The sequence below is a fragment of the Acomys minous genome, assembly GCF_964271855.1.
Source record: "Acomys minous genome assembly, chromosome: 5".
NCBI classification, from domain to species: domain Eukaryota; kingdom Metazoa; phylum Chordata; class Mammalia; order Rodentia; family Muridae; genus Acomys; species Acomys minous.
In genome coordinates this window covers 110,502,539-110,524,593 of record NC_140494.1, presented here as the reverse complement: position 1 = coordinate 110,524,593, position 22,055 = coordinate 110,502,539, and the positions used below count along the sequence as shown (strand labels likewise).

The following is a 22,055-nucleotide window of genomic DNA, read 5'->3' as shown; positions in this document are numbered from 1 at the left end:
CAAACATGCCACCCATGTGAAAGCCAGGTGTGGACAGCCATGTATTTTTGTACCTCACATCCGGAGGCAGAGACAGGCAGCTCCTAGGAGCTCACTAACCATCTCCTAGGGACAATGGAGAACTTCAGGTGTAGTGAGACACCCTGTGTCAAGGGTATAAGGTGTAGAATAGGGGATACCCGACATTTCCTCTGGTCTCTGCACTTGTGCACAGGCACATGTGCTCAGACAGACAGACAGACAGACAGACAGACAGACACACACACACACACACACACACACACACACACACACACACACACCTCTTCCCAAATTTGGCAGAAGGCTTAAGCCTAGATATTCAAGTAACTTAATGAAGTCCAAGCAAAACAAATTCAGAAAAAACTTCATACATGATGTCAAGCATTTTTACCCAAAGCAGGGTCAAGTTTCAGTTAACTCTTGAACACTCTACTTAAATTAGATCCTCTTGATATGCTATCCCATCATGCACTGCACTTTTCTCCCACTCTTCCCCAGACAACTGTAATTCGCAAGACGACAGACTCAACTTGGTCACTGCTCCATCGCTACCATAGTCTATACTAAATAAAAGCTGCTCTATCAGTCTCTGTGCAGTGATGAACACATAAACGGTCCTTAAGAGCAGAGGGGCAGTGAGCCGGCTCGGCGGGTTAAAAAGTGCTCACTGCTCAAGCCTCACAACTGGTGTTTGATCCGAGGCACCTACAGTAGAAGGACAGAACCGAATCCAAAAAGATTGTCCTCTGACCTCTGTGTGGCTCACACACTCACATGACCATACACACACAACTTAGAAGAAAAACAAACAACAGTTGGGCCTGATGGCCTCCAGACACAGTAACTTAGGAACTGTGGGAAAAAGTACTTGAGTTCAAAAGTTCCAGCATAAGCCGGGCATGGTGGTGCACGGCTTTAATCCCAGCACTCGGGAGGCAGAGGCAGGAGGATCGCTGTGAGTTCAAGACCAGCCTGATCTACAAAGTGAGTCCAGGACAACCAAGATAACATAGAGAAACCCTGTCTCAAAAAACAAACAAACAAACAAAAAACCAAAAACCAAAAGTTCCAGCATAGTCTACAAAATATGACATGACACTATCTGAAAGAAAAGAGAAAAAGAAATCACCCTCTTAACTGTCTACAGGTCTTTGCTCTCTTTTCAAAGCTGCTCCCAGCCTTACCTCATGATCGATGGCACTGCTGTCAGGTGAGCCTGCCCTTACCTTATTAGTCTGCAGGATCCGCGCATGAAATGCAGCTGGCCAGGCATGCAGCAGCAGGTAAGCATAGGAGCGGATGGCATACACCGGGGAATATTCCCACGTCTGAAACCCCTTCCCATAGATGAGGTAGTGTGTCTGAAAGCAGAGACAGGTGCGTTCAGGGTTACACTCGCAAAGCCCCTCTTGAGGGGCTACAGATGAAGAAGATCCTTTGTTGAAATTGTTGAGAATTACCACTCGTAACTAATGCGTAAGAAAAGAAACAAATTGCCTCATATTTTTAAACTAAGCTAAAATTTTACTATATTTATTTTTGTAAAATAGTGTTTAATGAAAACAGAAAAACCGTAATTCTTTTATTTTTCCTTAAATTGCACACACAATGCATGTTTGCTGATACAAAATGTGATCGGATAACTTTTCTTCCCAACTTTCTGTAATAGAAAAATCACCAAAAACCACACAAATGTATAACTCAAGAAACAGCATCCAAAGTGCACAATTAGTAGCTCTACTGTCCCAGCTAAGGCTACTCTTGCTGTGATGAAACACCATGACCCAAAGTAACTTGGGGAGGAAAGGGTTTATTTTCTCTTTTTTTTTTTTTAAGATTTATTTATTTATTATTATGTATACAGTGCTGAAGAGGGCATCAGATCACATTATAGATGGTTGTGAGCCACCATGTGGTTGCTGGGAATTGAACTCAGGACCTCTAGAAGAACATTCAGTGCTCTTAACCGCTAAGCCGTCTCTCCGGCCCCCATTTCTTCTTTCTTATCATTGTATTTTTCATTATTTAAAACAATTTTCAAATTCAAATATATTTTGGTCATATTCTCTCCCCACTTTTTAAGTTCTTTCTAAAAAAAGAAGCAAAGGCCCAAGACAACAACAAAACCAAGAAAACAAAATAAAGACACATCCAAAGAGGAGAAAAAATAAATAAAAAACCCAAACTTCAAACTGTAACCAAATAAAACAGACACACAAACTGTAGAGACCAATTATTGGTCAGTCACTCCCCAACATGAGTCCTGCCCTGGAGGGGTTGATACACTCAGTGTCACTCTATTGGAGAAAACTGACTTTCCCTTTCTCAGCAGGTATAAATGACAGGTCAGTTTTAACCTTTACCCCAGTGGCTAGGTTTTCATTCATTCATTCATTCATTCATTCATTCATTAAAAACAAAAACACAAACAACAAAATAGAATATAATAAACTAAAACAAAACTACGACACTAAAGTTGGACAAGACAAACCAATAGAGGGAAACTCACAGCTCCATATGAGACTTCCCCAGCTAAAGCAGTGAAGGCAGGAACTCAAGCAGGGCAGGAACCTGGAGGCAGGAGCTGATGCAGAGGCCTTGGAGGGGTGCGGCTTGCTGGCTTGCTCCCCATAGCTTGCTCTGCCTGCTTTCTTATAGAATTCAGGACCATCAGGCCAGGAACGGCACCACCCACAATGGGATGGGCTCTCTCATAGAGATCACTAATCAAGAAAATGCCCTACAGGTTTGCCTACAGTCAGGCCTTATGGAGGCATGTCCTCAATTGAGGCTCCCTCCTTTTCTAATGACTCTTGCTGTGTCAAGCTGACCTAAAACTGTTTTGGCAAACATCTGAAGAAATAAACTTAAAAAGTTGATAGAACGGGGACTGGAAAGATGGTTCAGCAGTTAAGAGCAATGGCTGCTCTTGCAGAGGACCTGAGTTCAATTCCCAGCACCCACATACCAGCTCACAACTGTCTGTAACCCCAGTTCCAGGGATCCATAACCCTCATGTAGACATGCATGCAGACAAAACACCAATGTGCATAAAATAAATAAATCATTAAAACAAACACTCTTGTTAAAAAAAAAAAAGTTGGAAAAATGTAGCTTCCCTCTAGTGGGATTTGGACCTGAGGAAAATGCCTAATTATTCTCCTCAAGTTTTGGAGTAATTGTTACCTTTAAATCCTACATCCACAAGTATTACTTAGACTTATAGAACCATTTAAAAGATAATTATACGTTTCACCTTTGTGTATGCCAGCTAAAGGTCATAGACTTCAATAGTAATCAACAATTTGGGCGTAAGACCTTTCTTACTTATGTGTGGATATTTGCATGAGTGTATGCTACATGTGTGTGCTGTAGAGATCAGAACGGAGCATCAGATACTTTTTTGAGACACAGTATCTCTATGTAACCCTGGCTGTCCTTCAACTACTCAGTATCTAGACCAGGCTGGCCTGGAATTCATAAGAGATCTCACAGCCTTTACCTCCAGTATGCTGTGATTAATGGCGTGTGTACCATACTAGGCTGTCATGTTTTGGAGCTGCTGGCATTTGAACTATAATCCTCATGATTGAGCAGTAAGTACTCTTAACCACTGAGCCATCTCTCCAACCACAAATCAACAGCTTTTAGGACACAAAGGTGAAAGCGATATATGTCAGTCTTTTTCATTTACACTTTATGTTTGTTAATTAGTCCCAAGTACCAAATCAGGATCAAGGACCAAACCCCAGACCTAGGAACTAGGGACACATGCGCTTGCCTCGCATGCCCAAAACCTTGGGCTAGATCGATAAGGGCTGGGAAAACTAAATCGTCTAATGAGATCACCTACTGGCTCCCAGTAGTTGAAGGTCTCATCGCAGTCGGAGATGTTGCTCAGAAGGGCAGCGCACAACCTCGCTGAGAGCAGACACTTGAAAGCCGTGGATCCTTCTGGGGCCCAGACTTGCCCTGCTTTATTTCCAGACCTGCCCGGAAGGCAAAGCAAAACCATTAATGTATCGGGAAGGTCCTGCTGGAGAGCAATGCAATAAAGCCATCCACCTAAAAGAAGGAACAGCTTGTCGCGTTTGCGCAGAATGAATAAGGAGTTGGGTTTTCAAACACACCTTCCATTTCCTCCTGCCTTTAAGGTACACACCTTGGCCTGTTTCACCTCGAGCCACCTAATGCTCTCACTCTCCATTTCTTCCTTAAGGTCATTTCTTGCCACAAGTTTAATCTATTTCCTCCTTCAAATGAATGGAGGTCCAACACAAAGTGCAGATGCACACCTCCTCTGACCCCAAATGCTGACAAGTCCCTTTAATGCAGACCTAATCCACAGGCTATACAGGCTTAAAGTTTGATGAATGCAAGGGGCTGGTGGCCCAGCGCGGTGAGGAGAGAAAAATAGCAAATACGAGCTTCTGGGAAATAAAGGCACTGCCGTGAGCCTCGGGTGTAAAAGGCATACTCCCCTGCCAACAGCTGCCACAGAGGCTCTGCTAACTCGACCAGCACGAAGCCTGCAGCTCTCATGGGCCTGAACCAGAAGCTTGACACACCCTCGCTCCAGTGAAGCAGGGGCGAGGATCGCTGCAAACTCGCTCCCACGACCGGCAGGAGTTAGAGCCCCAGCTTGTGGCGGAGACCCCAGGCGGGGAGCAAAGGCACCCTGGGGAACACAGCCCGGGCAGGGGACAGAGCCCCGGCGGGGCGGGAAGCAGCCACCGTGGGGGACAGAGCCCGGGCGGGAAGTGGAGCCACCGTGGGAAGCAGAGCCCGGGCGGGGGACAGAGCCCTGGCGGGAAGCGGAGACACCGTGGGGAGCAGAGCCCGGGCGGGAAGTGGAGCCACCGTGGGAAGCAGAGCCCGGGCGGGGGACAGGGCCCCACTAAGGAGCAGAGCCCCCGCCCGCCGCAGAGACACCCACCCCCTTCCGGCCCCCGTGGCCGCTCGACCCTCCCGCCGGCCACGCCCTCCCGCCGCACACGCACTCTGGCCGCGGCTCCGCGCCGGCCTCCCGGCTGCCCAGCAGCTCCCGCAGCTTCTCTGCGGCCGGGCCCGCGTCCCCGCCGCCACCGCCGCCGCCGCCACCGCCACCGCCACCGCCGCCCTTGAGTCGCTGCCGGGCCCTTCGGCTCGCCATGCCTAGCGCCGGGGAAAGGGTCGAACTCCGTACGCTATGAAACAGGCGAAGGCGTAGACATTGCTTGACTGGGAAACGGTGTCCGCCGAAGGACAAAAAGCCTTGACATGCGCAGAAAAGATTTAAATACTGTGTCACTAGACCAATTGGGACCGAGGCCGGGAGCAGCAGCCTTGGCTAGCCCTCCCACTTCTGACGCCGCGTATTTCTCCCTTCCTTTAATTTGCACTTCTCGGCCGGCCTCACTGGCCAACGCTACAAAATGTTGTGTGGGGGAGTATTCCACACAGCTACCTACCCAAGGAGAGGTCCCTAAAAGGTTACTTTTACATTTCACACCTTGCCTTGTCTGGTTGAGTGGGATAGAGGCAGCCAATAGCGCCTGAGAGACAAACCTGTAAGGCCAGAATACAGGCTGAGAGGTGAAAGCCTGAGGAAATGCAAGGCACAAGGCTGTAGACGGCAGGTGGTTTACATACACGCTTTTTAATGCTCCGCAGCCACTTTGCTTTTAGGAAGCCAAGATCCAAAGTTTCTTGGTTAAAAAATAGAGCTATATTCCAATAGAAGGCCGAGTACAAACACATACTATTCTCACTACATAAACAAACAAACCTTTGTTGGAGTTGGGGGGGGGGTTGGTTTTTGTTTTTAAAAGGGGAAGGGGGTTGGACTTGGTTTCTGAGGTATTTTACAAAGACAATTCTAGGTGATTATTCATCTAATCCTAACAGTCAATGCTGTCTGGGGGTTGGTTTTTGTTTTTAAAAGGGGAAGGGGGTTGGACTTGGTTTCTGAGGTATTTTACAAAGACAATTCTAGGTGATTATTCATCTAATCCTAACAGTCAATGCTGTCTACCTATGGAAGTCCACACAGGGTTATAGAGGGAACACTGAGTTTCACAGAGTCCCAAAAGGTTATAATGCCACACTTCCTGTCTTAAAAAAGGAGGCTGCCATACAAAGTCATTAATTACCAAGCCCAGACAGCCAACCTCAGCAGAATTGGTATATATCCTTGTTTTCTTTGATAAAAACTAGGGAAGGCGAAGTACAGATGCGGAGTAAAGCTTTGGTCAGACAGATCCACATGTCAGCCCTAGCCCTGACACTTGTGGGCTCCATGACTTCAACAGCCAAAGATGGAAGTCACAGCAGTGTCCTGTTGATAATCCCAGACATGTAAGGCATGCCACAGACCACAAGGAGGAACTGAAAATGTGGGAAATGTATTTATGAATGCACGTTGTAAAATGTACAGGTTCGCCGCCTCTTCAGCAAGAGACAGCTAAAGTACAAAACGTTTGTTTTGCTTGTTGTTTCAGTCATTATTGAGGACCAAAAAGCTGAACTACAGTAAGGCCAACCAGCCACCCGTCTGGAGGGGTGTGTCTGTTTAGTTTTGGTTTGGTTTTGAGACAGGGCCTCACTGTGGAGCCTTGGCTGGCCTGAGACCTGCCTGCCTCTGCCTCCTTAGCACCGGGATCAAAGGACGGCACCGACACCACTGCACCTGGCCAGTCTGTGCGTTTAAATGTTCACAGACATCTTTAGGGTCCATCAACACAATTTGGTCACCAAAAAATAAAAAATAAAAATCTTTTACAGAAATACACACACACAAACCCCCAGAGTCTGTTGCAAGTTGTTCTTTATCACCCACAAAAACTGTAGAAAGGTCATTACTAACCTATCGAAGTGAGACGTGTAACTGTCTTTGAATCTCTTTTCTGAACTGGGACTGCATTGCTGCTGCCATCTTTGGGCTGAGCGCCTTATCACAAGTCTGATAGGTCAATCTATAGCACAGACTGACCTGCTCAGTCCCTGGACGCTGAAAACGACCAAGAAACTGTACAGAAATAACAGCGTCCTGGGATACTGCTCGGGCTATAGTGTGAAACTCCAGTTCATCAAATCCTATCTTTTCATCTAACCAAAAACTAATATCATGCACATAGCATGGAGGATGCAGAGAATAGCTTTTAAAGCGCTCTATTTTCCCAGGGGTAAATCGTTTCAGGAAACGATTATCAAAAGTCCACAATATTCTCCAATCAGAAATATCATAGACTAACATAGTTAATAAGTCCAAGTTTATAGAAATATACACAAACTGCTGGTGTTTATGTGTAGCAGCTGCAGATGTGACAACAGACCCAATAATCAGATTCTCAGGATGATCTGGGCCAGAGTTCAGAGACTTCACATGAATTTTATAATCCTTCCCGTTTGGCTGAAAGACAAATTGCACTGAAGTGCTCATATTGGCACCCTCCAGCAATGTCTGAGTCAGAAGATTATCTAGAATATTCTTGAGGTGATCCAACAGTGATGAAAGGCAACTCTCCTTCATATTTTTATTAAACCCAAGAATAAATAAAGTCTCGTGAAATGCTGGCATCATAAAAGGTGAAATGTGGCACTTCCGGAAGACAGGTCCACTGAGGATGTGCAGAGGACCTGGGAGGAAGTCCGGTGTATTGACAACAGCTTCCACATGGACCTGAAGAGAAGGCCTAAGGCAGAGCGTGGTCTGTCCACAGACTCCGTCAGCAGCTGCTTTGCAGCCGTCCCTCACAGGGCTCTTGGGAAGGGGGCGGTCAGAAGCTGACACAAGAATCTCTTCTGTTTCTTGGGTGATTTCACCAGTCAGGGACTCAGAATATGAGTCATCTTCATGGAGACTAATCCAAAAGGCAGACAGAAGGTCACAGGTCCCCGGGGGGAGGACACTGGTGGCTCCCCGTGACAACAAAGGCAGGGAACACTTCAGCCTTTTCAAGGGAAAAGTTTTGCCCAACTCAGCAATGAGTTTCTCCTTGATGGTTCTGATAGGATGACAGGAAGGGGTTTCAAGGAACCGCCTGTTTAAACACATAAAATAACTTGTCACAATAATAATTGCAACTGCTAAAATTAAAGTAATTTGTTCTTATGTAAAAAACAAGTATCCTTAAGCTGATCCTGAAAATAAATCATTTGCCATGTGGAGAAATACCATGTACACTTTTTGAGATAGCATGTGCATTTTTTGGTTTAGTATGAGGTGGCTGATTTTTGTTTGGGGGTTCTGTTTATTTTTTGTTTGTTTTTTGCAATGACAGGAGCAAATTGTGGGCCTGGTACATGCTGGGCAAGTTGCTTATCACTGAACTATACTCCCAGGCCAGGAGAATTAGCATATAGTCTAGAATTCTGCCATACCCCTATATTATAACAAGCCAGATAAGGACCCATAGCACCAGCATCATTAACAATTCATCCTGCATCCAGTCAAGATGCAGTGACCATTACGACAATCATGGTACAACTAGGGACAGAAGAGATTTCCAGCAAAATAAAAGATTGCCTGTGGGGCTATGGGGAAATGGCTCAGAGGTTAAGAGGACTGCCTGCTTTCCCAGAGGACCAAAGTTCAATTCCCAGCAACCGCATGGCAGCTCACCACTGTCTGTAACTCCAGTTCCACTGGATCTGGCACCTTGCACAAACACGCAGGCAGAGCAACAGCACATGTGAGATTACCTATTCAACTTTCCTGCAAGTGCTTCTGGCTCCATAAAGGAAAACCACCGCCCTTCCAGTCTGACTCTGAACGCTCTGGGCTGGGAGCCTTCAAAGGGCAAGCTCTGGGTAAAGATATGGGTCAATGCACCTTCTACATGAAAGGGCTTATCCTGACTCCTGCAAAAACAAATGCACAAACAACTTCTTTAAATTAAATATTCACATTGAATTTAAATTATATATGCATATATGTGTGTATACATATATATACACACACATAAATATGAAGGCTTCCATTAGTAAACAAAAGAAGTATTTTTTTGAACTAAATCAGAAAATTGCAAAGGAAAAAGCCTGGTTTTAACTTTTTAAAAATAGTTTATGCAACAGATGAAAAGGGAGAAGGTTTAGGCTTATGGCATTACTTACCTATACCCCGTGCACTTGTATCCTGGCACAGCCTCGCAGGGGAAGGGACACACATCACTTAAAATGAACCCTCCCAGGGCTGCCATGGCAACTACTTGCCAACTGTTGTGCCACTCTCTCTGGGGCTCATCAGCAGGAGTCCCACCTTGTCCTCTGCACAGTGCCACATGGACTTCTCCTTCCTTTGTAAGAACATCCGCACAGCTTACAGAGGACAAACACCAGGAATTTATCAGGAACAGGTAAAGAAATCACCCAACTCTAAAGCAGGTAAGTAATTACCAAAGGAACTGGAGGTATGCACATGGTTTAGCTCTGAAATAATTAAAATTAATCTTACTTGCAGTGGTCTATTAAACATAAGATTATAAAAGCCTACTTGTGTCCCCACATCAACATTGGTCACCAGCTTTGCGTCTGTATTGTTTTGTTATATGTCACAGAAAGGCCAGAGTCCATTAGCTTGTACATATAACTTGCTACTAGCATTGCTTCCCTGCATTAGGAAATTTCTTACTGCCTTCTGTCTACTCTATAGTTGAGGGCTGGGTTAAGTACTGTATCACCATGTATAAGGCCCTGGTTTTAATAATACACACATACACACACACACACACACACACACACACACACACACACACACACCCCTATAGTTCAACTACCTAACTTAAAATACTGCCTTTGCTAAAGGTTTCTCAACACTGACAGCCCAGTAGAGCCCTCCAACACTATCAATTTGTTATATTGGTGTAAAGCAATATTTTAAATTCATGATCATTTTAAGAGCAGCTCTCACTAGTAGCCCCAGTTTATAGATACAGAAGAAGAAGAAGCAGGTGAGGACTAAACTTGGCTACAGTGTTAACTAGTAAGTGGCGAGCCAGGATTTGAACCCAGGCCATGTGGCTATAACACCCATGCTCCTAGTCATCGGGATATACTGGCTCTTACGATTCTGCAGTTTAAAGACATTTTGGGGGTGGGCTGGAGAGAGGATTTGGCAGTTAACAGCACTGGCTAGTCAGATGCTCAATTCCCACCACCCACATGCCAGAGACACCCATCAGTAAATCTAATCCCAGGGGAATCCACGGCCCTCTAGTGGCCTCCCTGGGCACCAGACACAAACATGATGCACAGACATGCCTGCCGACAAAACATCCATGTATTAAACACAGACGCACACTAATTAAAATTTTAAAATAATCTTTTTCCTCATAAGGCTTATTTGTGCTTTAACATTTAGGGCTATAAGTCTCACTTTAAGACAAGAGTGTGCTTTCCCCCTGGTTTTTAATCTTCTTTCCACGTGTATCCTAGCAACTTATTTCTCCAACTACAAAGTTTGTGTGCAGTAACTTGGTTATGAACACCTGAAAACATTTCCCAAGAGAGGACTCGTCTTTCCTCACCTCTGGAAAAACTTGGCAAGCAGTTCCCTGTTCTTAGCTACTCCAGCTTTTCGTCCACAGTGCGGAAAATTAAAATAAATTCGATCAAAGTCCCTGTGTGATTGCAAAGCGTGTGCCAGCTGGGTGCAATCCACACCAAAACGCACTTCGATACCTGGCAAAATGTAAAGGCGTTTAGTATAGCCCAAAAGAAGGCTTTAAGATTTGCAACCCGAACCAACAACAACGAACAACACGTCCACGTGAGCGCCCCCAGGTGGCGCACTCGCGTGCCCCACGCAAGCCACACCCCGGCGTTCGAGGAGGGGTGGGACCTGCTACCTCGCTCGCGCAGGCGCTGTAGGTTCTCCAGGGCCACCGGATCCCTCTCCAGATCCGCCCGGTGCTGGAAGCAGGTAGCGGTGACACTGACGCCGGGATCCAGGGTGTCGCTAAGAGAAGCGGCGAAGGAAAAATTCCCCTCCCCGACCAACAGGAGGCGCCGAGGAACCATGGTCTCCTCCGGCTCCCAGCCGGCGCTCTCTGGGACGCACATCTCTTGCGTCACTTCCTTCTCAAAGGCCTTTCCTCCCTCCCTTCCTCCACCCGGCACTAGTTGATGACGCATCAACCCCGTATGGTTGCTGAATAAACACTAAGAGCCCACTGCTAGGCAACTGCCAGCTTGAAAACGAAATGATGCTAGCTGTCGGCCTTATCCTCTGACCGTTGTTCGCCTCTGAAGGCTCGTTTGCTTTTCGGTACGGAGGACGGCCCCGAGCATCTTCGCCACACCTGCTTGAGGTCACAAAACAGTCACTGAGGGGTGAGACGAGTCCTGCGTATTCCAGAGGCTCAGGGCTCTGTAACTGCACCATCTCTAGAAATGACTGCCTACTATTCTCTCAGCTGCTGCTCAACATTTCTCCAGGTGCTTGTGCATCCTGTTTCCCAGAAATAGCAGTGAATGCCTGTTTTGTTCCAAGGCACTGTGAGAGCAGTTAGGTATATGGATGGTCTCGAAGTGGCCTGCCTACTGGTTGATGACGAATACACAGAGGAAAAAAAAAAAGCATCTTGTAATACTGGGATGTGTACCCACCGTGTGTGAAGGAACTCAGAACACCGAATGAAGCATACACACAGGGGGTGCCTACCAAGTTGGGGCAGGGAGGTAAAGATGCCCCGAAGTAACCCTGAGCTGAAAGCAAGCTGAGAAGGAGGTTCATTTTATCTAGGTGAAAAGGATTAAAGAGGCAGAAGGAACAATGTTTTGTTTTGTTTGTTTTTGAAGAAAAAAAAACAGTGAAAAAACACTTGTTATATTTGGCTGAACAGAGTTGGCAGGAGAGTGACTTGCAGATGCCACTGAAGAGCTAAAAGGGGGTACCGGGGGGCTGGGCCATATGAAGTATCTGATAGCCTAAACCTTTTTTTGACAATACAGAAAGCCACTGAAAATCTGAGACAGCGGCCAGCAAGAGGCTGGTGCAGGAGCTGGCAGAGGTCTCAAAATGTGAAATGGAAAACTTTGATAATATCCAGGATAATTCATTGACTTGGTAAGGGCTTATTGTTCTTAGCAATCCTGATAAGTTGGCCTTCAGAAAAAAATCAACTCTCTGCCCAATATCACATTTAAAACGAAGATATATCACCCTAACATTGATAAGGCAGACATACCTATCTGCCAGTAGTTAGCTGAAAACTCGAAACCAGCCACCAAGATTGGCCAAGTAATCCGTTCCCTCTTAGTACTGGGGAATGATTCCCAATCCAAACACCCACCATGGGATGACCTAGTTAAACAATACTCTAAGGAACCATAAAAAAATTATTGAAGAATTTGCAAAAAAAAAAAAATGAAGTGACCTGTGACTAAAATGTGTTTAGCAAGTTTGAACAGAGACCCCAAACAGTACATTCACGTGTCCCCAAAAAGCAGAACTCTCCAGGTAGCTGGCATGTGCCACCACCTATTGTTTGTGGCAGTCACTCTCTACAGCTTTCTTAATCAAACGTGGTCTAGGTAACTTGTAGGATTTAAAGATCCAGGTGTTCTAACAACAACAGCAAAAGCCACTATGAAATTTAAAATAGGAAGACAATATATTCTGTCTTCCAAAACTACTTTCCTATGGAGAAAGGAGTAGACACAAACAAGGTTGATGACAAGAAAACCCTCTAAAAAGGCTATTTACAGTAAAAGGGGCAAAAGGAGGAAGTAGTCGGAATTGGAAATTGGTACTGAAGATGAAATGCAGTGGACCAATTCAGAAATCAGCAAGACTTAGTGACTGACGGATAGAAGGGCCCCAAGAAATGCCCTGGTTCTCCTCCAGACAACTGAGTAGCTGTTGTCCTAGCTTAGACCAGCAAACACTAGGCCCTGTTGGGCTTTCTGCATCCAGCTGCCCAAGTCATCATGCTGTTTGGTGACATCAGCATACGCATGCCCATCCCTTCACAAAGGTAGATGATGAGGGAAGTCACCTCCAGGCCCACCCTTCACTGCTCTTGTCTTGGTCTTGTCTGCATGGGAAAAGGCAGTTGGGTTGCGTCTCTCAAACCATGACCATGTGTCCGTGGTGATCTGTATTCCTTTGCTTGGAGAAGCTGGAATGGTCAGGTGTGGAGACATCCTTAATGAACATGGAACAACCACACAAGCATTACTGTTTCTGTCTGAACTATTCGAGCAGATCGTTGTATTTACCATCAAGTTACTCCTCGTTAATACAGGTACCGAGTTGCTCCTGAGTCCGAGGACCAGGCTTAGTTTGTAACCAAAGAGTTAGGCTTTTGATTCCTTGTCAAAAAATTTAAAATACAGATATTTACCGTCTGTAAATGTGTAAAGAACTATTGGTTAGGAGGATACATACAACAATGAACAAAACACGGATCCTGTCCTTAATGGGTATGGTGTTCAGTAGATAATATATCGTGTGTTCTTGTACCTATGACAGAAAGATAAAAAGTGAAGGAAACTTCTACGTGAGGCAAAAGGAGGGTTCGCCTATTTGAGCCACCCTGAAATAGGAAGTTATTATTGATCATTTGTTGTGTTACCTGGTTGTAAAACTTTTCACCTCTCATTTTCTCTGTGGCGATACCCTTAGGCCTCAACTCTTACATCTTGAAATCACTAGAATAGTTAGCTAATTGCTCATATGGTGTTGGGGATGCTGAAAGGTTTTCTGTCATTTCAAGGAATACGGGACAGTGGCATTTGCAGTCATCCAGTGGGTAGACCAGTGGGTACATGCACCTGAAGAGTCAGACCTATATCGATTATATTCAGACAAAAGCATAGAGTGATCGTAATGTGTGCTTGTGTTAACACTTTGACCCTTGAAGCAGAGGTAGAAAGGGTTTCCTTTCCAGCTCTCAGATGGTTTAGTAAGCATTTGTGTCCTTTGTCTTTCCAGAGACAGAACCTTGTCTATTTTCTCAGAAACCCACACTATGGCAGCCTTATCTATGCTGACGGTCATGGCGAGGTGTGGACAGACTGGAACAACATGTCCAAGTTCTTTCAGTATGGATGGAGATGCAGCACTAATGAGAACTCATATTCAAACCGTACCCTGATGGGCAACTGGAACCAGGAGAGATACGACCTGAAGAATATTGTAAAACCTAAACCCTTGCCTTCCCGGGTAGTATAGCTTTCTCTTCTTCTGTTTCTTTCTATTAGAAAAAATGCCAGTGGCCATGTGAGAGGTTTGTGTTTAGAATTAAGGGAGATCAGTCTTTAGCTGGACCACCTAGCCCACTCTAATATCTAGTTTGATTATACCTGCAAATCATCAAATGATGAGGACTCTTTTTCTCTTGCTTCCTTTGGATCTTACCTGTTAATCTACATAAAGATAGACTGTCTTCTGACTCGGCATAGTTTCTCCTCTGGGCTTCTTTACCTGAGCCTTGCCCTTCAGTCTCCTAAACAAACACACAACAGATACAAAAGTATGACAGATTCAAGACCGAGCTATTGAATTTATGCTACACTGTGCCTTACTTCTTTATGTGTTTGTTTTTAGTTGGTTGGTTGGTTGGTTTTCAAGACAGGGTTTCTCTGTGTAGCCTTGGCTGTCCTGGACTCACTTTGTAGACCAGGCTGGCCTCGAACTCACAGCGATCCCACCTGCCACTACCTCCCGAGTGCTGAGATTAAAGGTGTGTGCCACTACCATCCGGCTTGATGTTAGCTATAAACAACTAGATTAATGTTGTTGTTGTTTTAAACATTTATTCTGGGAGATGGTAGCGCACACCTTCAATCCCAGCACTTAGGAGTCAGAGGCAGGCAGATCTCTGTGAATTCTGAAACAAGCCTGGCCTACAGAGTGAGTTCCAGGACAGCCAAGGCTATACAAAGAAACCCTGTCACAAAAAAAGCTATATATATACATATATATATATATATATATATATATATATATATATATATATAAAATGTTGGTGCTTATCCAGCATGGATGTCTGTTTGAGGGTGCCAGATCCCCTGGAACTGGAGTTACAGACAGTTATATGCTGACATGTTGATGCTGAGAATTGAACCCAGGTCCTCTAGAAGAACCGTCAGTGTTCCTAACTGCTGAGCCATCTCTCCAGCCCCATCTACTAGATTCTTAATATATTTCTTTTCTTTCTAGTTTGGCCACTGCTTTGAAACAACATATGACAAAAACTACAACAGCAAAAAGCCACAATCAGCCCACAGTAGGTGGACTCCTTTTTATTAACTCTTAACTCTTAGCACCCGTCTTAGTTCCTGGCAGATAGAAAGAACTCAAAAGTAAAATGAATGTGTGAATACGTGAACAATTTCCATTTTGTCTCAGTTTTGACAGGACTAGGAAATAAGTATGAGCTCTGCTACTAAAACTCCTTGTTGACTGTGGTCCTTTCCTTCTCTTAGGATTTAAGCGAGAACCTCATTGGTTTCCTGGACATCAGCCTGAACTGGATCCTCCTCAATACAAATGCACAGAAAAGTCAACTTCTATGAATAGCTACTCAAAGCCTCAGCCCACTCACTACTCTTGGTGTATATACGATCCAAACGCGCACTAATTTTAGGACCCAGTAACCAAAGAAAGAAAAAGTAGCTTCATTTTTTCTGGAGTAGACTGTAGAAAGGAGCACATTCTAAGCAGACTCAAACCTCGCTCTTAACGTAACTTCTGTCTAAATAAACCACACGACACACACACAGAAAAAAAAATCTCTATTTTTGTTTACTCTGTCCTGGTGAGTTGTTATCAACTTAACACACTTCCCTAGACATATCTGGGAAGAGGAAATTTTAATTGAGACATCTCCGTAAGATTGGCCCATAAGCAAGCAATCTTGATTAAAGATTGATGTAAGAGGGTCTGTCCCACAGAGGGCAGTGACACTGCTGGGCAGATGGTCCTGGGGTCTATAAGAAAGCAGGCTGAGCCGGGTGGTGGTGTACACCTTTAATCCCAACCCTCGGGAGGTAGATGCAGATGGATCGCTGTGAGTTCGAGGCCAGACTGGTCTACAAAGTGAGTCCAGGACAGCCAAGGCTACACAGAGAAACCCTGTCTCGAAAAACAAAAACAAAAAACTAACAAACAAGCCAAAAAAAGAAAGAAAGAAAGAAAGAAAGAAAGCAGGCTGAGCAAGGCATGGAAAACAAGCCAGTGAGCAGCACCCTCCATGGCCTCTGCATCTGCTCCTGCCTTCAGCTTCCGGTCTGGAGTTCCTGCCTTGACTCTCCTGGATGATGGACTTAAAATCTGTAAATTGAAATAAATTCTTTTCTTACCAAGTTGGTTTTGGTCATGGTGTTTTATCATCACAATAGGAACCCTACCTAAAACAATACACACACAAATATAATGATGGGGGAAAGGCCTTGAATTTGAAAAAGAACATTAAGGGTATTTGGGAGGGTTTGGAGGGAGGTAAGGGAAGGGGAAATGTTGAAACTGCAATCTCAAAAATTAAAATTTGAAAAACAGAATCAAACTAAGGTTTTCATATGTTCTGGGCAAGTACTTTACCAAGCAGAGTACATCTCCTGCTTTAAGCTTCACTTTCAGGCGTATGCCTGGCTCCTTAGCATTCGAGAAGGCTGTGGCAGTGCACAGTCAAGGCCAGCCTTCTCTTTCTCTGGTGGAGCCAGGATTGGGGCTATGGTTCCTTCATGGAGCATTTTTCTAGCATGCTTAGAATCCCAGCACCAGAGGGCAGCAGAGGGGAGGGGGGGCAGAACCTAGCCTGGCATCTCACACCTTAGAATACTCAGAAGACTGAGGCAAGAGCACAGCTGGGAGTTTGGGGCCTACTTATAGGCTAACCTAGTAGACTTCAGAGTATGACCCTATCTAAAAACAAACAAAAACCCATACCTTTCAAGTCTGTAAGCCTCTCTGCTTTCCGTCAGTGGAAAATCTGAAAAGCCCAACATAGTGTGTATGTTGCTAGGCGCATCCCAAAGTAAGTCAGTCAAGAGAGCAGTTTTATTGTACCATTACTGAATAACCCTTGATGAGGACTATGAAAATAAAAACAACTTCCCTATTACAGGAAATTTTTAAACAAAAATAGAATAGGTTAATGACCTTCTTTGTGCACCATCAATGGTTTAATGTTAATGTGCTTTCTCTTGAATATCTTGGAATACAGCTCAGAAATAGTTTCATCTTAATAATATCCAAAAAATAATAAGGGAGAGAAAATCAGTTCTTAACTCTGCCACAGAGAGCACCAAGGAAATCAGTTGATCAAACAAAGTTAAACATACTAAAACCAGCAGTTCCAGGAATAGGCACTCGACACCGGGTCTTGGTGGTGGTTCAAAAGGGTGCTAGAGTGAGCTACTGACTAACTTGAGGTGCATCATGCAGAGCAGTGAGTGGACAGAGATCAAAGGAGAAGTGGGGGTAGTGTAGGTGTAGGGTGAGTGTAGGGAGGCAACGGTCTTAACTGTAATACATGTAAGTATCATTTCCTCTTTCCTAATCTAAGAGGACAGTTGTCAGATACATCTGTGCCTGTGTAGCATCTTAAGCAGGATGCAAAAGAGGTGCTGTCATCTCCCCAACTCTCTCATTATTTTATGTTCCACATAAACATCTGGAATATATGTTGTTTATGATGTTGTCACGAGTAAGTTTCATGTTTTTCTTTATGGCTACCTAGTTGGTCCCATCACTAAATACTTAAAAGGCTATAATTCCTAAACTTTTGTTTAAGGCCATTTTATTTTCAATCAGTGTGTGTGTGTGTGTGTGTGTGTGTGTGTGTGTGTGTGTGTGTGTTTGTCTTGGTTTGTAGGTTGCTTTTTTGTTTTTGTTTTTCGAGACAGGGTTTCTCTGTGTAGCCTTGGCTGTCCTAGACTCATTTTTTAGACCAGGCTGGACTTGAACTCACAGCGATCCGCCTACCTCTGCCTCCTGAGTGCTGAGATTAAAGGCATACGCCACCATGTCTGGCTGGTTGCTTTTCTTCCACTGGCTTTGACTGAATAAGGCAGTGCTGGCCTGGTAGAATAAGTTAAGAAGTATTCTAATTTTTTAAGATAGCTTTCCCTTTCTCTGTCTCTTACGATCTGTTTCTCTTGGTGTGTGTGTGTGTGTGTGTGTGTGTGTGTGTGTGTGTGTGTGTGTGTGTGTATGTGTGTGTGTGTGTGTGTGTGTGTCGGTCTGTCTGTCTGTCTGTCTGTCTGTCTCTGCCTCTGCCCCCCTCCACCTCTCTCTCAGGAAAATAAAATGGGTTTATGGAGTACACTGCATGGGGCACTGGAATAGCCTGGGTTGAGGCAGTGTTAGAGGGGCTTTCTTATTTTAATATTTTGGTTTCTGATTCAATCTCCATATTCTAGTAATATGTCTGTTTAAATATTCTGTTTCTTGAGGACATACTTGGGTAAATTATATGTGTCTTGAGATTTCTCTGTTTCATTTGTATTTTCAATACATTGGCATATATATATATATATATATATATATATATATATATATATATATATATATATATATATAATTTCCAAGTGGCCCTAGCCAATCCCTACACTACAGAACAAAGTCTATAGGACAATTGTTATTTCAGGCCTCTAATGGTGTAGTTTAAAAGGTAGGAATGGAGAACCAGAACAGAGTTTTATACGTAGATTTTTATCTTGCAGACTTGTTGAACTCTACAATTATATCTTTGTAAATGACAGTTCCATCTCTAACTTTTTGACTTTTGCATCTGCTGTAATGTAACATTGGTCAGAATCTTGAGAGCAGAGTCAAACATCAGGAGTGAGCAGGAGGCTTCCTGCTCAGGATAGCAAAGGGAACATATTTAAAGTCTCTTGGGAAAGCATAACATTTGTACTAGATTTTCACTGTACCTGACATTTATGAATATAAGGAAATTACTTTCCTTTCTTGTCAAGACTGTGTTTCTTATTTACTTCCCTGAGCATCTTGCCCAGAAGCTGTAACCATGAAAGTGGACATTTTTGTCAAACCCAGTGGCTACTTCAGTGACTATTACTTGACTTTGATTTGCTGTATTTGTCCTCTTGTTGCGGATCACAGGGACCCTCCCTTCTCCAGGCCATTTTTAGTCCTCTTTTCTCATTAAGCAATACCCCATACTGCCAGTGGCATAGCTGAGCCCTTTAGCTCGCGTTTCTTCCTCCGGTCTCATCACTGGTATGACTGTAAGGTTCCTTTTTGTGTTAGCAGGCTCCTCGGCTTCACTTGACCATCTGTCTCTTCTTTCTTGGCCATATTCCCTTGGTTTCCATGGCACTGTCGCAAGCGGCTTCCTCCCATTTCTCTGATTACTTCTCAGGTCCTTTTATAAGATGACCTTTCTACGTGGGTCCTTTTAAGTTTTCCTTTCCAACAATTCTGTTGTTTGTCCTTTTTCCACTTTTTATGCTAATACGTGGTTAGACTATCAACCACCCTTCCTTTAACTGATCGTTACATACTTCCAGATATCTTAATTTTTAATTACATTTATTTATTTATTTAGTGCGCACACGCATGCACGCGCACAACCATATGTCACAGTTCACTTTTAAGCCAGGCGGTGGTGCCGCACGCTTTTAATCCCAGCACTCAGGAGGCAGAGGTAGGTGGATCGCTGTGAGTTCGAGGCCAGCCTGGTCTACAAAGCGAGTCCAGGACAGCCAAGGCTACACAGAGAAACCTTGTCTCAAACAAAACGAAACAAAAACCACAGTTCACTTTTGCAGGTCAGAGGACAACTTGTAGGAGTTGGTTTTCTCCTTCCACCAGGGTCTCAGGGACAGATCTCAGGCCCTCATCCTTGGCAGAAAACACCTTTTTTCACTGAGGCATCTTGCTGTCCAACTTCCAGATTCTCGACCTAACCTTCCATCCCGAATGTGCCTCCAGAACAGTACATTTACATACTTAGCTACTTACTGAATTCTTCTTTTGAACTCCAAAAGATACTACATATCTAAACTATTTATAATCCTATGTCTTTAATTTTTCACCCAATCCCTATCCGTGAATTTTAAAGTTCTTTATATATCTTAATTATTCTTTCTAATTTTAATATTGCATTTTATATAATAAGCCACACCATTGTAAGAAAATACAAACTAAGAAATTATTTTAGCTTTTCCTTTCTCATGCAAACTGATGCCGCACCCTGTTACCTGGGTACTTCATGCTCTCTTGCTAAATCCATTGCCCCTACCATTAACATCTTGCTAACTTTTTAAAAAATATTCTGTTTAGTTTTAATCTATGTGCATTGGTGTGAAAGTGTCAGATCTTGGAGTTACAGACAGTGGTGAGCTGCCATGTGGGTGCTGGGAATTGAACCCCGGGGTCCTTTGGAAGAGCAAGCAGTGCTCTTAACCACTGAGCCATCTCTCCAGTCCAGCCTCCACATCTTGCTAACTTTAACAAGCCATTGAGAATGAGTCAGGAGCAAGGATTACAACTAGATGTTAAAGTGAGTTCTCAATATACCTTTACTTCTACTCCCAGAACCAAAACCAAAACAAATACAGATATGAATTGTCACACTCCTCATTAGACGGGTACAATAAAAAGAAAGGCAGCTACTGGTGCAGAAAGGGAGAGGCTAGAACTTGCATACACTGCCAGTGACGATGTAAGATGAGGCAGCAGCTGTGAAAAAGAGTTGACAGTTCCTTAGAAAGCTGAACGTATAAAAGCACACGGAGGCTGGGTGCGGTGGTTCATGCCTGTAATCCCAGCACTCTGGGAGGCAGAGACATGTGGATCTCTGTGAGTTCAAAGCCAGCCTGGTCTACAAAGTGAGTTCAAGACATCCAAGGCTACACAGAGAAACCCAATCTTGAAAAACAAAAAATCAAAAGCAAACAAGCAAACAAACAAAAAAGCACACAGTGTACACACACACACACACCCTGCAATAAAACTAAAACATGTTTTTAAAAGTTACCGTAAACTAATCCTATGACCAGAAATTCTACTGTTACATTTATGCCACAAGAACTGAAAACAATTGAAAAATAATTATAACTATATGTTCATAGCGGCAACTGATTAAGGACAAGCAAAGCCTGGCATGTCGAATCAATCAGTAAAATATTATTTGCAAATGAAAGGGAAAAAGGATGATGTAGGCAACAGTAGGCCGAACCTTGAAAATGTTATGGCAGGTTTATTAAAAAACAAAACAAAAAAAAAGAAGAAGAAGAAGAAGGGAGGCAGGAAATAGAATGGTGGGGCTTTTTGTGCACTGTGTAAAGGTTGTCTTTGTATTAGTCAAATACTGATTTCTGCAGGAGCAGAGAGCAGAGTACAGACAGGACTTTGGTACTATTAAGCATCACCTATCTCAATGTTTGGTAAACACTGTTCTCCATCACCTTCTGATGGGTTGAGTAAAGAGCTGAGCAGCCTATAGCAAAGGCAGGAAAGACGAGGCAAGACTTCTAGAGAGCTAGGAACTCTAGGAAAGAAAGAGGACCAGAAAGATTCGCCTATGAGAGGAACCAGATGTATAGAAGTGAGAACAAGTAAAGGAGCACATGGCAGAGCATAGATTAAACATAGATTCTAAGAGCTAGTTGGGAGCAACAGTAAGCTAAGGCTGTTATGAATAAATATACATCTCCGTGCCATTAGTCAGAGCTGGGGAGGACATAGAAAGTCCATATGATTTTATAGAATCTTAGTCATTCTGATTTAAAAGTCAGTCGGGGGCCTATTCAGTAATGTGTTTGCTTCGCTAGGTCCTCAGCACCTACTTTAAAAAAACAAAAACAAAACCAGACTCAGTGATGTGCAGCTGTAATCCCAGCACTGGAGAGGAGGAGAAGATAGCATGCCTGGGGTTTGCTGGCCAGCCAGTCCAGCCAAATCTGTGAGCTAAAGGTTCAGTGAGAGACCTTGGCTCAAAGAGATAAGGTCTAGGCTGGGGAGACAACTCAGTGAGAGAGGTAGATAGAGCATCTGATGTGCCTGAGTAAGGACCAGAGTCCAAATGCTCGGAGCCCACGTAAAGCCAAACACAGTAGCGCATGTATCTCTGATCCCA

General features: G+C 44.0%; 3 protein-coding genes across 9 annotated transcripts in view; 1 reads left to right on the top strand and 2 right to left on the bottom strand.

The window, feature by feature from the left end:
- Positions 1–5,273, bottom strand: part of ALG9 (ALG9 alpha-1,2-mannosyltransferase) — a 66,076-nt gene extending 60,803 nt beyond the window's left edge. Inside the window, exons 1-3 of one of the 3 annotated variants that reach the window (XM_084782080.1) lie at positions 5,022–5,273; positions 3,875–4,010; positions 1,248–1,382 (exon numbers count right to left, since the gene is read on the bottom strand). In XM_084782080.1, the coding sequence (XP_084638206.1) occupies positions 1,248–1,382; positions 3,875–4,010; positions 5,022–5,173 (423 nt within the window). In that variant the 5' untranslated portion in view covers positions 5,174–5,273. Of the gene's footprint in view, positions 1–1,247; positions 1,383–3,874; positions 4,011–4,151; positions 4,766–5,021 lie in introns of those variants that run through there. The other 2 variants (XM_084782082.1, XM_084782081.1) reach the window with 2 other exon arrangements.
- A 1,111-nt stretch (positions 5,274–6,384) lies between these two features.
- On the bottom strand, positions 6,385–11,265 carry FDXACB1 (ferredoxin-fold anticodon binding domain containing 1). Of its 3 annotated transcripts, XM_084782076.1 has the most exons (5): positions 10,848–11,265; positions 10,527–10,680; positions 9,115–9,318; positions 8,704–8,862; positions 6,385–8,042 (listed from the first exon to the last, which is right to left on the bottom strand). In XM_084782076.1, exons 1-5 carry the CDS (start codon positions 11,131–11,133, stop codon positions 6,866–6,868), a joined length of 1,980 nt encoding a protein of 659 aa, XP_084638202.1. In that variant the 5' UTR covers positions 11,134–11,265; the 3' UTR covers positions 6,385–6,865. The 3 variants fall into 3 exon arrangements, with proteins under 3 accessions (XP_084638202.1, XP_084638203.1, XP_084638204.1); XM_084782077.1 differs by lacking the exon at positions 8,704–8,862; XM_084782078.1 differs by lacking the exon at positions 9,115–9,318.
- Positions 11,266–11,275: 10 nt separating this feature from the next.
- Positions 11,276–16,311, top strand: CFAP68 (cilia and flagella associated protein 68). Of its 3 annotated transcripts, none has more exons than XM_084782097.1 (4): positions 11,276–11,436; positions 13,937–14,167; positions 15,167–15,233; positions 15,433–16,311. In XM_084782097.1, exons 1-4 carry the CDS (start codon positions 11,392–11,394, stop codon positions 15,585–15,587), a joined length of 498 nt encoding a protein of 165 aa, XP_084638223.1. In that variant the 5' UTR covers positions 11,276–11,391; the 3' UTR covers positions 15,588–16,311. The 3 variants fall into 3 exon arrangements, with proteins under 3 accessions (XP_084638223.1, XP_084638222.1, XP_084638221.1); XM_084782096.1 differs by lacking the exon at positions 11,276–11,436 and adding an exon at positions 12,350–13,247 and having other exon boundaries at positions 13,937–14,140; XM_084782095.1 differs by lacking the exon at positions 11,276–11,436 and adding an exon at positions 12,360–13,247.
- The last annotated feature ends 5,744 nt before the right edge of the window (positions 16,312–22,055 follow it).